This window comes from Equus przewalskii, chromosome 2 (assembly GCF_037783145.1).
Source record: "Equus przewalskii isolate Varuska chromosome 2, EquPr2, whole genome shotgun sequence".
In the NCBI taxonomy this organism is placed as follows: Eukaryota; Metazoa; Chordata; class Mammalia; order Perissodactyla; family Equidae; genus Equus; species Equus przewalskii.
The window spans coordinates 75,699,923-75,717,191 of record NC_091832.1 but is presented as its reverse complement, the minus strand read 5'-3'; the positions used below and the strand labels follow the sequence as shown (position 1 = coordinate 75,717,191).

The following is a 17,269-nucleotide window of genomic DNA, read 5'->3' as shown; positions in this document are numbered from 1 at the left end:
ACAGTTGTTAGCTCAGGTGCCAATCTTTAAAAAAAAAAAACGAAAAAAACTCAGTCTAAAACTATCCTGCCCTTCAAAGTTGAACAATCTAACTTTTGACTTATAAACACTCCAATTTACATAACAAATAGGTCTATTCTCCTAACTCTCCCTGTGGCATCTAAGAGGATTTGGAGATGGATAGGGAAAGAGGTTAGGTTTTCTCTTAGTATCTCTTGATCACATTGGAGAACTCAAGCCTATTGAAACACTATCTCGTTTAGAAGAATCTGAGGCTTTTCTCATGAGAGCTGCCACTGTCAAAACTACCACAATAGCTGCTACTGTCAAAAACCTTCTTACTGCTAAGCTACAAGGTCATACCATACTAGGCAGCCCAACCTCCATATATACATAAGGAAACACGCAAAATATCCTGCCCCAGGAATGTATGAGATCCTGTGTATACCAGCTGTGAAAGAAACTTACATCTGAAATAATCCACTTCCATTTGAAAATCATAGTGAACCCAAGCAAAAGAAAAAATTAAGGCTCCAAACCTTAATCCTCCTCTAACATGGAAGAAAGGAAAGAAGGAAAAGAGAGAAGGAGGGAAAGGAAAAAGGGGCACAACACACATATTAATTGAATTAGAAAATTGTATTGTTAGAACCAGATCAAATACTGTTGATGCAAAATAACCAATAACCATTCTATAAGTAAGAGAGATAAGGTGAATTTTACTTGAGCCAAGGTGAGGATTATAACCTGAGAAGACAGTTTCCACAAAGGAAGAAAATTATCTGGAGAAGTATGTTTTCAGTACATTCTTATACCTTTTTAGAACAAAGAACATACATTAAACATGCTCAGGACATATATTCATCAAAGTTCCAAAGAGGCATTCAGTTACAAATTAGCAGGTCAATATGACCCTGATGTCGAGAAAGGGACTAATAGGGGCATTATCAATAGGGCATTACCAATAAGATGTAGAAGGGGAAGTATGCATTCTTAAGAGAGTGCATTCTATAGTGGTTAAAGCAATATGTGTCTGATAGGCCATACGTAAGGCTTTAGCTGCAGCCGAATGGGTTTTGAGCCAGAAGTTACCCCACATACTTCAATATGCGAAAACTTCTTGTAAATACCATCAAGTATTTGTCTCTGAGTGAGTGATGGAAGGGGACAAAATATTATTGTCTTTTGCCATTTCACTCCCTTTTTAAAAAATTTAGACTTCTGGTAATTAATATAACTCATTAATAGCATTGTTAAAAAGTTGTATAATAGTTTCCTAATAAGTTACAGATTAATGAATAAAGTCTGAAGAAATAATATAACATGTTTGCATTTATTTCCCTAGGGATTTAGGAAGTAATAAGATTGAAAATCTTTCACCGAATGTATTTAAGGATCTAAAGGAGCTCTCACAATTGTAAGACTGATATTAATTTTGTCATTTCATTTATTTTTTAAATTGTGATAGAATATACGTAACATAAAATTTACCATTTCAACAATTTTTAAGTGTACAGTTCAGTGACATTAAGTACATTCACATTGTTGTGCAACCATCACCCATCATCCATCTCTACAACTTTCTCATCTTCCCAAACTGAAACTCCATACGTATTAAGCAATAACTCTCCATCATCCCTGCGCACACCAGCATCCCCCACTCCATGTTCTGTCTCTATGAATGTGACTACCCTAGGTACACTATATAGGTGGAATCACTCAATCTTTGTCCTATTCTGACTGGCTTATTTCCCTTAGCATAATGTCTTCAAGCTTCATCCATGTTGTAGCATGTGTCAGAATTTCTGAATATTATTATCCTGAATAATAATATTATTTCAATTAATTATTAATATTTATTTATTTTTAATTATTCATTTTACATATTTTATATTATATAAATATTATATAAATTTTATATTATAAGTCAAAATATTTTATATTATATATTATTTATATTATATAATATATAATACATATGTAACTATATTATATATTAATATATAAAATATATATAGATATTTATATATAAAATATGATATAACATATAATAAAATATATAAAATAATATATAAATTATAAAATATATAAATATAAGTATACATTATTTAAATATAAATATATATTATAAATTATTAATAATTAATTGAAATATTATTCTAAATCATAATCCACTGTCTGTATATACTACATTGTGTTTATTCATTCATTCATTGATGAACACTTGGGTTGCTTCTACCTTTCAACTATTGGAGTGGCACTGCTATGAATATGGGTGTACAAATATCTGTTTGAGATCTTGCTTTCAATTCTTTTTTGGTGTATAGCCCCAGAAGTAAAATTGCTGGATCATACAGTAATTCTATTTTTAATTTTTTGAGGAAATACCATACTGCTTTCCATAACAGCTACATCATTTTGCATTCCCACCAGAAGTGCACAAGGATCCCAATTTCTTTACATCTTCGACAACACTCATTTTCTGTTTTTTTGGTAATAGACACGCTAATGGATATGAAATGGTATCTCATTGTGTTTTTGATTTGCATTTCCCTAATGTTTAATGATGTTGAGCATCTTTTTCACGGGCTTATTAATCATTTGTATATCTTCTTTGAGAATGTCTAGTCTTTTGCCCATTTTTTAATTGGGTTGTTTGTTTTTACATATTTTTGTATATATTTTATTATATATATAATATATTTTACATTATATTTTTATATATTTTTTATATATTTTTGTCTTCATATATTTTAGATATTAAATCCTTTTTAAATATATGATTTTCAAATATTTTCTCCCATTCTTCAGGTTGTCTTTTCACTCTGTTGATAGTGTTCTTCAATGCAAAAAAGTTTTTAATTTAGATGTAGCCCAATCTTTCAATTTTTTCTGTTGTTGCCTGTGCTTTTGGTGTCATATACAAGAAATCATTGCCTAAACCAATGTCATGAAGATTTTCCCCTATGTTTTATTCTAACAGTGTTATAGTTTTAGCTTTTATATTTAGGTCTTCAATCTATTTTGAGTTAATTTTGTACATAGTTTAAGCTAAGGGTCTAAGTTCATTTTTTTGCATGTGGATATCTATCTGGTTTTCCCAGCACCGTTTGTTGAAGAGACTGTCCTTTCCCCATTGAATGGTCTTGACACCTTTGTTGAAAATTATTTGACCATATAAACAAGAATTTATTCCTGAGTTCTCTCTCCTATTCCATTGGTCTACATGTCTGTCTTTATGCCAGTACCACACAGTTTTGATTACTGTAGCTTTATAGTAAGTTTTAAATTCAGGAAGTGTGAGACCTCCAAATTTGTTCTTCTTTTTCAAGATTGTTTTAGCAATTTAGGCTCCCTTGAGATTCCATATAAATTTTAGGATAGATTTTCCTATTTCAGCAAAAAATATCATTGGGACTTTAATAGAGATTGCACTGAATCTGTAGATTGCTTTGTAGTATTGACACATAGAATCTGTAGTATTGACATCTTATTGATATTAAGTCTGCCAATCTGTAAACACAGAATGTCTTTCCATTTATTGTGTTCTTTAATTTCTTTCAGCAGCATTTTGTTTTCAAAGTACAAGTCTTTCACCTTTAGTTTACTCCCAAGTATTTTTTTCTTTTGATACCATCATAAAATGGAATCAATTTCCTTTTTTTTTTCAGATTGTTCATTGTTAGTGTATAGAAATGAATTTGATTTTTGTGTGTTGCTTTTGTATTTGGAAACTTTGCTGAATTTGTTTATTAGTTCTAACAGTTTTGTGTGTGTGTGCATGAAATCTTAAAGATTTTCTACGCGTGAGATTGTGTCATCAGTGAACAGAGATAATTTTGTCTTCCTTTCCAATTTGAATGCCTTTTATTTCTTTTTCTTGCCTAATTACTCTGGCTAGGACTTTCAGTACTACGTTGAATAGAAGTGGTGAAAGCAGGCATCCCTGTCTTAGCATTGATTTTAGAAGAAAGGCTCTAGGTCTTTTACTGTTGAATATGACGTTAGCTGTGGGCTTTCACATATGGCCTTTATTATGTTAAGATAGTTCTCTTCCATTCCTAGATTGTTGAGTCCACTTTGTTTCTTTTATACAATTCATTTTTTATTGTCATTCTTCCTCTCTTTCCTGCTTCCTGTAATTACCACCCTCCAACAACTCCTCCCTCACCCACCTAACTAATGGTCTAATCTAGAATAAATTTCTTAAAGAGAGATCTTGCCCTGAGAAGCTCCTTTTAACCAATGATTCTTGTTTCAAGGTGTTGTTTTACAAAGATTCTGAAATTTTCTCTGTTTAAATTCACATGTACTGTCACTGTTCTATGTGTCTTTGTTCTTAGCTCTAGCCTTCTACTTTTCATTTAATGCTTCACAAATCCCTAGTACAATATGCCACCTTTGACATAAGATTTATTGTAAAAAGTATTCAATGTGACTCCATTAATTCAAATTGTGACTAAATGAGATTTTTTAAGAGAATTTAAACCACCTCTGCTCCTAGGCATGTGAAGTAGGTGTGATTTCTCTCTGGGTACCCTACCACTTCTCTGGTGGGAGCCATTTCTTGACAACTCCACCTTTATGCCCATGTTGTCTTCCCTCTCTCTCTATCATGAACACAATCATAGAGTCCTTACTAACAGCTAGGCATTGTTCTAAGTGTTTTATCTCCATTAATTCATTTAAATGTCCAATGAACCCTGTGAGGCAAGTGTTGTTACTGTACTTTTGTTGCTAATGTTTAAAAGTAACCCAAAGTCAACAGACATACTTTCTCTTTACTCAAGCAGTTTCTAGAAGTGACCTACTGTTGCTTTTTTTAAAAAAACAGGAATCTTTCCTATAATCCAATCCAGAAAATTCAAGAAAACCAATTTGATCACCTTGTCAAACTCAAGTCTCTGTAAGTATACACCTGTGGGGATAGTTTTATGATAAAATTTTTATTTATATATTACTAGCTAATAAATTCTATAAAATAAGATTTATGGAATATTTCAAATCGGAAGCTTTATTCCCAGGATATTAATTAAGTTCCACAAAAACATATAAGATGAGTGCTTGCTGGACTATAAACAAACAGCTATTAGCTTTATCTTACATGTTTATAAACTAAAAATTAGATAATGATGAATCATTTTATGTTTTCCTATAATCACCAGGAGCTTATATTGGATTGTTTGCTTTGATCTTCTGAAGGCATCTATGCATGTTCATTCCTCCATTAGCACTGGATATCTAAGAATTCATTATAGCCATCTTTACTCCAAGATGGAATATTATAGATTATATAAATCTTTACTTGCACAACACACACATACAAAAAAATTCTTTTAGGATCTAATAATTGCCTTAAAAAGATAAGCTTCAGTTCATTTAAATGTTCCCTCAGTAAAATGGCATTTTATTAGAAAAACATATTTAAAAATTATTAGAAAAATTTCAAAAATGTAAAACTCCTCTGCTACTGTAATATTGTCTAAAGGATAATGCTTGTTCCTTTATTCCACAAATATTTATTGAGTAGTTACTGTGCACAAAGCATTGTGCCATGATCTATGAGGATCTAAAAATTTCAAACAGGGGAGATATATATGTATAAATAACAGAATCCAAAAGAAATTGAGGAAGTACCTAGAGCAGGCTGAGTATGAATGTTTGGTTCAGAATAAGTATTAACTAACAGCATTTTATTAAATTGTCCTTCACAAAAACTCATTTTATTATACCCTGTATAATATATGTTATTTTGACAATTAATTTGATATTTTTAGCAGCCTAGAAGGAATTGAAATTTCAAATATCCAACAAAGGATGTTTAGACCTCTTATGAATCTCTCTCACATGTAAGCAGATATTTTTCTTGTTCTTCACCTTGATTTTAAATTTTTATGTGTCCACACCTATTGTGCTAATACATCCATACCCAATGCAGCCAATCTATTAACATTTTCTACTGACTGATTTGCCTAAACAATAATTAACTCTTAAAGTGTTTATACTGGGCAGGATTACTTTTAGTTTTCCATGGTTTGGTAAAATCAAAGGAGAGCTTTTGAACGTCAGAGAACACGAGTGTGGAGGGAACCCACTGAGTCCTGTAAGTTCTCCTCAGCTCTGTTACCATTTATACACTTTGATGTTTGCCTAATGAGCTAGTAATTTGTACACATGGTGTAAGCGCTACCAGAAGAAGTAGGAATTTAGATAAACAACATAAGATAATTATAAATAAATAATTCCTGTAAATGGAGGAAGGTAAGGAGAAATCCTCCTTAGTGAAAATTGCCCCAAGGTCAGGGCACGATTGGAGCAAGTGTGTACGGATAAGACAGAAACTTTGAAAAATCTTTTATTCTAACAGTGTGTCTCATTGTACCATCGATTACATGCTTTAGAAACATTTTCTTTAATTGAATGCAATCCTATAGCAGGTATTAGAATGACCTCCAGGGTAATTAATTCTCAATAATCTAGAAAGTGTTGAGTCAGCCACCACCACTCTGTGATCTTGCTTATATTTTAAGTCTAACACAGTACACTCTACTTTTGTTCTTTATAATTCCTTAGAGAGAATGCTTATAAAAGTTTCCTTGGTTCTACACAACACTCTGACTAAATTAAACAAAAGATTTTATTGAAAGGAAATGGCGAAGCTCACAAACTCCAAGGAACAGACTTGAACTGGGCAGAAACCATGGCAGACCTAGGCATCTGGGCAGCAGGAGTTAATCAACAGGACAATATCCTGTAATTGCCGAGCTTTTATCTTGTATTACTACACCTCTTTACACTATGAAGATCATTCATATTTTTTGCCAGAGTACATGGCTTTAGAGATAAATAGATCTAATTTGAATCTCAATTACTACATTTATTAGAAAATTTCCTAGCAAATAATTTGCCTCTATTAAAGATTCATCTCCTCCTATGGTGATACTAATACCTACCTCATGGAGTTCATTTGAGAATTTATTCCTGGTACCTAGAAGATGCTCAATAAATGGTGTTGGTGTTGCCGGTAAAATAGTAGTAATTATTGATTAACCAGATGGTGTCTTTATCAACAAGGGGAGGGAGTCTCTCTATTGGTGAAAGAATTCACTCAACAAATATTTACTGAACACTTTATTACTTACCAAAATCTAATGTAAGAGGAAGGCATGTTAAGAAGTAATTATAGATACATAATAACTTCTATAATAGAAAAGCCATGGAAACACAGAGGAGAAAGCACTTCACTCTTCTCCTGAGGTTAAAAGCAAGATCAGTTGCAGCAACAATAAGAGCCGTGTAACAGTGTATTTACATATGCCAAATACTAAAAACCCAGTAAAAGTTTCCTTGGATGGATTCCTTTGATCCCATGCTAACAGTTTATTTATACAGTCGTGCATTGCTTAACGGCAAGGATACATTCTGAGAAATGTGTCGTTGGGCAAATGTGTCATTGTGCAAACATCAGAGTGTACTTAAATCAAGCACAAGAGAAAATAATGCAATAAAGAGAGGTGGTAAACACAAGATGTAGCAGGCTGTTGCTGGCATAACATGGCATAGTCTTTTACAGTAAACTTTTTTTAAGTAAAAGGAGTAGAAGAGATCTAAAATAATGATTAAGAATATAGAATAGTAAATACATAAACCAGTAACATAGTGTTTATTATCATGTATTATGTACTGTACATAATTGTATGTCCTATATTTTTATATGACTGGCAGTGCAATAGGTCATTTACACCAGCATCACCACAAACACATGAGTAAGGCGTTGTGCTACATTATGATGGCTACGTCATTGGGTAATAGAAATTTTTCAGCTCTATTATAATCTGATGGGACCGCCATCATATGTGTAGTCCCTTGTTGACAGAAAACTCATTATGCAGCACATGACTGTATTCGAAGACATGTCTAACACTGGTATATTCATTATGCCTATTCATTGTTCTCACCCACACATTCTTTTACAGTAAAATCAAGTTAATGAGAATTAAACAAGTTTAAAGCTTCTGGATCCCTAACGTTTGACATTCGTCTGCATCCTACATATAAGACATTTTCTTTCTACTGCGAAAATGTAGAAAATAAATATTAATGTATAGTGACACTGAGTTAAATTTAAAATCTTATTTCACTTTCTCTTTGTGCATCAGATATTTTAAGAAATTCCAGTATTGTAGATATGCACCACATGTTCGCAGCTGTAAACCAAACACGGATGGAATCTCATCCCTAGAGAATCTCTTGGCGAGCATTATTCAGAGAGTCTTCGTCTGGGTTGTATCTGCAGTTACATGCTTCGGAAACATCTTTGTCATTTGCATGCGACCTTACATCAGGTCTGAGAACAAGCTGCATGCCATGTCAATCATTTCTCTCTGCTGTGAGTACTTCCTAGTTGAAGAGGAATTATAGTTTTGAAATATACAAAAGCATTGCTATTAGAAAATAACTAAACAGAGTGGTAGAATTACGAGATTTTTAAAATTTCTCTTTATTGCTTATATGTTGTTTTCACATTCACTCCAATGAAAATAAAATTACTTTAGTGATCAGAAAGAAAATAAGTTTTTAGAACCAGCCCTGATGGTTTAGTGGTTAAAGTTCGGCACTGTCCTTACCTCGGTGGCCCAGGTTTATTTCCCCTTCCCAGAACCACGCTACTCATCTGTCAGTTGCCATGGCTGGCCGCGGCTCACATAGAAGAACTAGAAGGACTTACAACTAGGATATAGAACCATGCACTGAGGCTTTGGGGAGGAAAACAAAAAAGAAAGAAAAAGAGGAATATTGACAACAGATGTTAGCTCAGGGTGAATCTTTCCCTGCAAAAAAAACACAAAAGTATATTTAAAAAAAAGAAAATAAGCTTTTAAAACGAGGAAATTCAATCACCTTACATAGATTAACGAAGCTCTCATTCATTAGTTTTGTCTCATAGAGAAGCTCTCATTTGTTAGTTTTCTTCTCTGAAGTCATAATATTTTATTAAAGCAAATCTTTTACTATGTAGGTAAACTCTTTTACTGTGAATACAATTGCAACGTTTCATAATCACATTTTTATGTCTAGAGCTGTATTTACTTTTTGTTTGCAGATCCAGTTCATAGATATTGACAACAAATAGTTGTTTCTCTGGTCTCTGAGCTACTAGAATCTTTTCCCTTCATAATTTTAAGCATTTAAATAAGAAAATGTTTTTAGGTAGTGTTAAATTTTTTCAAAAGTTTTTGAAATGTGTTGCAAGGTATTATACTAAATGAGGACTACAAAAAAAATAAGCAAGAGGGGCCGGCCTCGTAGCCGAGTGGTTGGGTTCGCGCACTCCACTGCAGGCGGCCCAGTGCTCCAGCGGTTCGAATCCTGGGCATGGACACGGTACCCACTCGTCGGGCCACGCTGAGGCGGCGTCCCACATGCCACAACTAGAAGGACCCACACAACTAAGAATATACAACTATGTACCGGGGGCTTTGGGGAGAAAAAGGAAAAAATAAAATCTTAAAAAAAATAAGCAAGAAACCAGTCCTCAGGGTGTTTATAGTGTGGGTCAAGTGGCCTGTAATTTATCTACACTTCCTCAAGCGAGCATTAACCCACGTGATGTTCTACTTTTTTATGTGTGCTGTTCCATGTCTCACCCCTACCCTCATTCAAAGTCTAATGTCTAATTGTTTTTTTCAAGCCACCTAAGAAATAGAACTCAGAAATTATTTACTACTTTGTATTGTTAGCTACAAAATTTTGAGTATGCTCAATTTCCCTGGTGAAGGCTAGACTATAATTTCAGCGTTTAAGGATAAGAGTCAGCTTTATGATTTATACAGTGATGTGATTTTAGGCACTTTGTGTAGAAAGCTTGCACAGTGAAAAAATCTCATTTGCTTTCTAATATGTAATGTGTGCTTAAAAAGCAAATATACTGGGGCCAGCCTGGTGGCATAGTGGTTAAGTTTGCACATTCCACTTTGGTGGCCCAGGGTTCACCAGTTTGGCTCCCGGGCACAAATCTATTTTTTTTTTCTTTTCTTTTCTTTTATTTGAGGAAGATTAGCCCTGAGCTAACATCCACTGCCAATACTCCTCCTTTTGCTGAGGAAGACTGGCCCTGAGCTAACATTTGTGCGCATCTTCCTCCACTTTATATGTGGGTTGCCTGTCACAGCACAGCTTGACAAGTGATGTGTAGGTCCACACCCAGGATCTGAACCAGCAAATTCTGGACCACCAAAGCAGAATATGCGAATTTAACCGCTGTGCCACTGGGCTGGCCCCCGGGCACAGATCTACACACCACTCATCAAGCTATGCTGTGGCCACATGACACATACAAAATAGAGGAAGATTGGCACAGATTTAGCTCAGCAACAATCTTTCTCAAGCAAAAAAAGGAAGATTGGCAAGAGATGTTAGCTCAGGGCCAATCTTCCTCACCAAAAAAAAAAAAAAAAAAAAGCAACTATACTAAGTAGCGTATCTCACTTACAGCTGATATGAAGGAAGAGAATGCCTAAAAAGAGACAGAGAATGCTGTAAAATTAGGAAAAAAGAATCAGACGGAACAGGTTTGCTTAGGCCAGCTCTGGGTAAATTCAAGCCCCTCAAAATTGTACTGACTACAAAGTGCTTCATCATTATTCATACCTTCTAAATTATAGACTTCAAAATTCATAGTCATTAGTCTATCACAACAACTTCTGAATTACTTCCTCTGGGATTTTGCATGACGTCCTTATCTTGTTAATTGGGAGAATTTCATTGGAAGTGGTGAACTAAATAATAATATCTCTAATTGAATGCTCAACATAATTGCATTTTATTCATTTATTCAACACTCCTAGGTGATAGGACTAGAATGGAAAACACAACAGACAAGATTCCTGCTTAGTCTAGCGTATTAGAGGAAAACAGACGAGAAATGATTTTATAATTAGCTGTAGAGGGTGCTATAAGAGTGGCTATCAAAGAGAGTTGATGAAGAGGTCCTTACTCATAAATGAATTCTTAGAATAAAAATTACCTCCTCCCAAGATAGAGGAAATTTGGCTTATTTTTTGCCAATATTAAAAATATAACTGCTTATGATAATTTCATTATACCTACTTATTTCTCAAATTTGTGCAATTTACTGTTCCTATAGGTGCTGACTGCCTAATGGGAATATATCTATTTGTGATTGGAGCCTTTGACCTGAAGTTTCGTGGAGAATACAATAAGTATGCACAGCTGTGGATGGAGAGCATTCATTGTCAGCTTGTGGGATCTTTGGCCATTCTGTCCACAGAAGTATCAGTGTTACTTTTAACATTTCTGACACTGGAAAAATATATCTGCATTGTGTATCCTTTTAGATGTTTAAGACCTGGAAAATGCAGAACAATTACAGTTCTGATTCTCATTTGGATTATTGGGTTTATAGTGGCTCTCATTCCATTGAGCAATAAGGAATTTTTTAAAAACTACTATGGCACCAATGGAGTATGTTTCCCTCTTCATTCAGAAGACACAGAAAGTATTGGAGCCCAGATTTACTCAGTGGCAATTTTTCTTGGTAAGAAATTCTGTATTATAAGCCCTTTCATTCAAATGTTAGACTAAATCACAGTATGAACCTCATTATGCCTTCTAATGCTTACAAATTTTTATTTCAGCTCTAATTGGTTTTTCTCATTGACATTGGGGGTAGATTCTATCAGAATTCCCTGAGGGGAATTTTTTCCTAAATTACCCCTTTATCATATAAATTCCAACATGATGCACCTTAATAAGACAAGACATTAAACATTTGTATTTCATGCATTCACCCTAAAAATACTAAGCAAAATATATTTTAACTCTTTGCCTTTAGAACTTGAACAAACTCAAAGTAGCCACACAAGTCTTTGGCTTGAGAGTAGATATACAAGCGTTTTCTCTTATAAAAAATATTCTCAAAGTATAACTTAAAGTAATTGAATTAGGAAAAAAAATAATACTAGAGAGATTAATTTAATAGACTCAGGATATTCATTGAATCACTATAATCTCATTTTAAGATGCCATTTTTAAATTAAACATGTCATAATCCTTCATTACTTCACTACTTCAAATTTTTAAAAATGTATGATTTTTGAGTACCTTAGTAATTCTTATGAAGAACAAAAAACATGCTATGTTGTTTGCATCTTCTCCTTAATAACAGCTAAGGGTAAGTTTTCTTTGTTTGTTTTAAAAAAATGTGCATATACATTAACAATAATCTTTGTGTTCTAAACAGGTATTAACTTGGCAGCATTTATCATCATAGTTTTTTCCTATGGAAGCATGTTTTACAGCGTTCATCAAAGTGCTATAACAGCAACTGAAATACGGAATCAAGTCAAAAAAGAGATGATCCTTGCCAAACGGTTTTTCTTTATTGTATTTACCGATGCATTATGCTGGATACCCATTTTTGTACTGAAATTTCTTTCATTGCTTCAGGTAGAAATACCAGGTACAGCTTTCTCTTTTCTTTCTATAAAGAAACAATAAATCTGTTCCTGCAATGTTCCTCTAAGAAAGAAAATTAAGATCCTTAACACTAACTCATTAAGAATTATAAGTCAGAGTTAAATGAACTTCAAGCTTTGTTCATCAATGAAATGTTTACTGGGAGGAAGCTGTTCGGTTCTTTCCATAAATGCCTAAAAACACAATTACTATTGAAACCAAGGAACAATGACTCAAACAAATTACACTTAATGTGTTGAAATTCTGGTAATGCCATGCTTAAGATGACCGGAAAGGAAAACAGGTCAAAACAATTATCAGATAATTACTTCGCTTTTTTCAGAATATACGAAATTTTTCTTCCCGGAATACATAGCAGTTTAGAGAACAGTACTCCAGGCTGTGAGAGATGACAGAAGAAAACATCCTTGATATTTAAAATCATGTGCATCACACTCATTAACATGGCTATTATCAAAAAAAACGAAAATAAGTCTTGGTGAGGATGTGGAGAAGCTGGAACTCTTGTGAATCGCTGGTGGGAATGTAAAATGGCGCAGCTGCTATAGAAAACAGTATGATGTTCCTCAAAAAATTAAGCATAGAATTTTATATGACCCAGCACTTCCACTTCTGGATTTATACCCAAAAGAATTGAAAGCAGGAACTCAGACATTTGTACACCCATGTTCATTGTAGCATTATTTACAATAGCCAAAAGAGGGAAACAACCCAAGTGTCCATCAACGGATGAATGGATAAACAAAATGTGTTGTATACACACAATGGATTATTATTCAGCCTGATAAAGGGAGCAAATTCTCATACATGTTTCAATACGGATGGACCTTGAAGACATTATGCTAAGTGAAATAAGCAAGTCACAAAAGGACAAATATTGTATGATTCCACCTATATGAAGTAACTAGAGTAGTCAAATTCATAAACAGAGCGTTTGTGAATGGTATTGTCAGGGGTCGGGGGGAGGAGGGAATGGAGAGTCATTGTTTAACCCAGTTTCATTTCGGGAAGAAGAAAAAGTTCTGGAGATGGATGATGGTGATGGTTGCACGACAATGTGAATGTACTTAATGCCCCTGAACTGTATACCTAAAAATGGTTAAAATAGTACATTTTAAGTTATGTTTTCTACCACAATAAAAAAATATGCAAAATCCTGTTAACTGTATGTATAATGCAGTACATATTCACATTTTAAAAATTTACAAACATACAATTTTAATTTTACTTTTTCCCGTGGTTGGGGGTGACAGTATCTTACATTTTATAAGCAACAAGGAAGGAAGATAGCATCAGTTAAATTATAATAAAAATCTCAATATTTGGTAGTTGCATATACACTACAGTGATTTTTAAGATAAGGTTAGCAAAGATGTTTTTACTGAAATAAATATCTAGTCAAAAGCCTAAAAATGCATACCTATTTTTAAAACCAAATAAATAGCAGAAAAGAAATTTATCAAAGATAAGTCTATATATTCTGAGAAATGCTATATGTACTATCCAGTAATCAAAACATTTGAAAAGTGATATACAATCACTTGGTGGAAAATATTTCTACCTAATCGAATACTTTTGTTGATGTATTCAAGAAAAACTGCTTAGCAAAGAGCCCTGTTTTTTTGCAGCACCAGCACTCCCCTCAAACACTGGCACCCTGGAAAGACAGCCTGGAAACACATATAGCCTTGGTATTTAATTATGTGACATCAAAGGGAAAACATTAAGACTCAAAAGGGGGCTGGAGGAGAAACAAGGAAAAGGGGGTTTCTATACTTTGTAAACATCCATAAACATTAAAATTATTTCATTTTTCTTTTCCAGGTACCATAAACTCTTGGGTGGTGATTTTTATTTTGCCTATCAACAGTGCTTTAAACCCAATTCTCTATACTCTGACTACAAGACCATTCAAAGAAATGATCCATCAGTTTTGGTACAACTACAGACAAAGAAGATCTATTGACAGCAAAGGAAGTCAGAAAACATATACTCCATCGTTCATCTGGGTAGAAATGTGGCCACTGCAGGAGATGCAATCTGAGTTAATGAAGCCGGCTCTTTTCTCAGACCCCTGTGAATTATCACTAATTTCTCAATCAACTAGACTCAATTCCTATTCATAACTGACTCTGAAATCCATTTCTACAGAGAATACTGTAGGATGCTTTAGGATTGATTAGTATAAAATGAATGCCACAAAATTAATAATATATAATAATGGCTAAAATAAATTAGTTTACAAGGACATGAGGTTATTTGGGAAAAATCAAAGTGACGGATGCCCATGTAAGAGAAATAAATTATATTGAGAATGTGTATATATTAGGACATATTTTGCATAGGAAATTAAGAGAAATCTACTTCAGAAAGATTCATTCATTCTTTTACCACGCATTTATTGAGTACCGACAAGGCAGATGCTACTGCAGTAAATTCCTGGAAGTAACAGTATAGAACCTTTTCAATTTGCAATGTTAAATTGTGTTTAACTACAACAAAATATACAAAGTCCACCCGCAATTCCTAGTTTAAGGTACAGCTTTGTTTGTTACACATACCAGAAAACATAAGAATCAAGGGCACTTTTAAATAAGGGCTTAAGGTTTTGTAATAATATAATAGTTTCAGAGAAAATGTCTAATTGTTTGCAAAATACAGATATTCTGTTTTCAGAATTCATCTCACCTCTCTTCAAGTCTCCGTACACTTGAGAGCCAATATAACAACTTATTCCTATGAAAAAAGATGCTCTGATATAAACTCAAAACAGCACTGCTCTGTCACCCTGCCCAGTTGTCTGGTTGCTTTAAATGAGCACCATCATATGGGATTGGGACAGGAGAATAAAAGTAGTGCAAAGGAGTGAATCAGCAAAGATAGGATGAGGATAGACATTTAGACCAATGGAAGTTGGATTGCTACCTTCCACCATATACAAAAATTAACTCAAAATGAATCAATAATCTAAACATAAGACATAAAACTCTTAGAAGAAAACATATGGGTCATCCTCAAGACCGTGAACTTGGTCATGGATTCTTATATATGACAACAAAAGAATAAGTGACAAAAGGAAAAACATAGATAAATTAGACTTCATCTAAATTAAATTTTTGTGCATCAAAGGACATTATCAAAAAAAAGTGAAAAGACAACCTACAGAATGAAAGAAAATATTTGGAAATCATGCACCTGAGAAGGGTTTAATATCCAGAATATATAAAGAACTCCCACAACTCAACAAAAAAGACAAGCAATTCAATTAAAAAAATAGGCAAAAGACTTGAATAGACATTTCTCCAAAGAAGATATACAAATGGCCAATAAGCACATGAAAAGATGCTCATCACCACTAATCATTAGGAAAATGCAAATTAAAATCAAAATGAGATAATACTTCACACCTACTAGGAAGGCTGTAATTTAAAAAAAAAAAACAAACAGAAAATAAGTGTTGGCAAGAATGTGGAGATTGGAACCCTTCTATATTGCTGGTGGAAATGTATAATAGTGCAGTTGCTGTAGAAAACAGTTTGGTGGTTCCTCAAAAGCTTATCATAGAATTATGACATGATCCAGCAATTTCACTCCTGGGTATAAACTCAAAAGAAGAGAAAACAGGACTCAAACAGATACTTGTATTCAAATGTTCATTGCAGCATTATTCACAGTAGCCAAAAGATGGAAACAACTCAAGCGCCCATCAACTGATGAACAGATAAACAAAATGTGATATATCCATACAATGGAATATGATTCAGCCATAAAAAGGAATGAAGTTCTGACACATGCTACAATACAATGAATGTGAAATAAGCCAGACACAAAAGGACAAATACTGTATGATTCCACTTTAAAGAAATATCTAGAATAAGTAAATCCACAGAGACAGGAAGTAGATGATAGGTTACTGGGGGTGGGAGGGTTATGCCTAAGAAGCAGAGTATCTTCTCGGGCAAAAAAATTCTAAAATTGATTGTGGTGATTATACTAAAAGCCACTGAATTATACACTTTAGATGGGTGAATTTTATGGTATGTGAACTATATCTCAATAAAGCAGGTAAGAGGGGGGAAAAAAAGACCTGGAATGCACTGATTGAGGAAGGAAAGATCTGTATGTGTACAAGCTTTACTCTAAAGAGAAAGTAGTTGTCATCAAAAGAAGGATTCACCTTCTGTTTGCAGTCGGCCAGTTCATAAGATAGTAACTTTTTTAGCTAGTTAGTTATTCTTCTGGTCTCTCACTTAGCTATTGGAATTTTTTGCTTTCATAATTTGAAACCTTTAAACAGGAATAAAATATTTTCAGGTAGTTTCAAATACAACAAAAATGTCTGAAACATGAAAATACTGGAATCAAAAATATATTTATTGAGTATATAATTGTATAAATTTCTTTTGAAAATAAATTACCTGAAATTTAATTCTATTAAAAATAAGACTGCTTTGAGTCTTTTCTCTTCTTACTTGGAGTGACACCAATAATTTTCTACTTGAGGAATGTGGTATCCTTTCAACAAAAATCAGAAAATAGTAGAAAGCCATAGTTCTGCTTATAATATTCAATTCCCTAACTGCTTACAGCATAATTTTTAAAAAGCCTACAAAAATGAAAATACATTTAAATTCTTTTATAAGGATATTTATTATTTTTAAGAAGTCTTATTACTAATATTAAATAATAGAATAGGAAAATATTTTTTCTTAAAAAGAATATCTAAAAAATAAAAAGCAGTAATTATGAAGACAGAAGAGATAAAATGTAA

General features: G+C 33.4%; 1 protein-coding gene across 9 annotated transcripts in view; it reads left to right on the top strand.

Moving 5' to 3' along the window:
* RXFP1 (relaxin family peptide receptor 1) overlaps positions 1-16,936 on the top strand; it is a 109,431-nt gene extending 92,495 nt beyond the window's left edge. For 5 of the 9 annotated variants that reach the window (XM_070608794.1, XM_070608795.1, XM_070608799.1 and 2 more), the window contains 7 exons: positions 1,346-1,417; positions 4,835-4,906; positions 5,778-5,849; positions 8,160-8,389; positions 11,147-11,557; positions 12,263-12,481; positions 14,323-16,936. In XM_070608794.1, coding sequence (XP_070464895.1) covers positions 1,346-1,417; positions 4,835-4,906; positions 5,778-5,849; positions 8,160-8,389; positions 11,147-11,557; positions 12,263-12,481; positions 14,323-14,624 — 1,378 coding nt within the window. In that variant the 3' untranslated portion in view covers positions 14,625-16,936. The remainder of the gene's footprint in view (positions 1-1,345; positions 1,418-4,834; positions 4,907-5,777; positions 5,850-8,159; positions 8,390-11,146; positions 11,558-12,262; positions 12,482-14,322) is intronic. The other 4 variants (XM_070608796.1, XM_070608800.1, XM_070608798.1 and 1 more) reach the window with 1 other exon arrangement.
* The last annotated feature ends 333 nt before the right edge of the window (positions 16,937-17,269 follow it).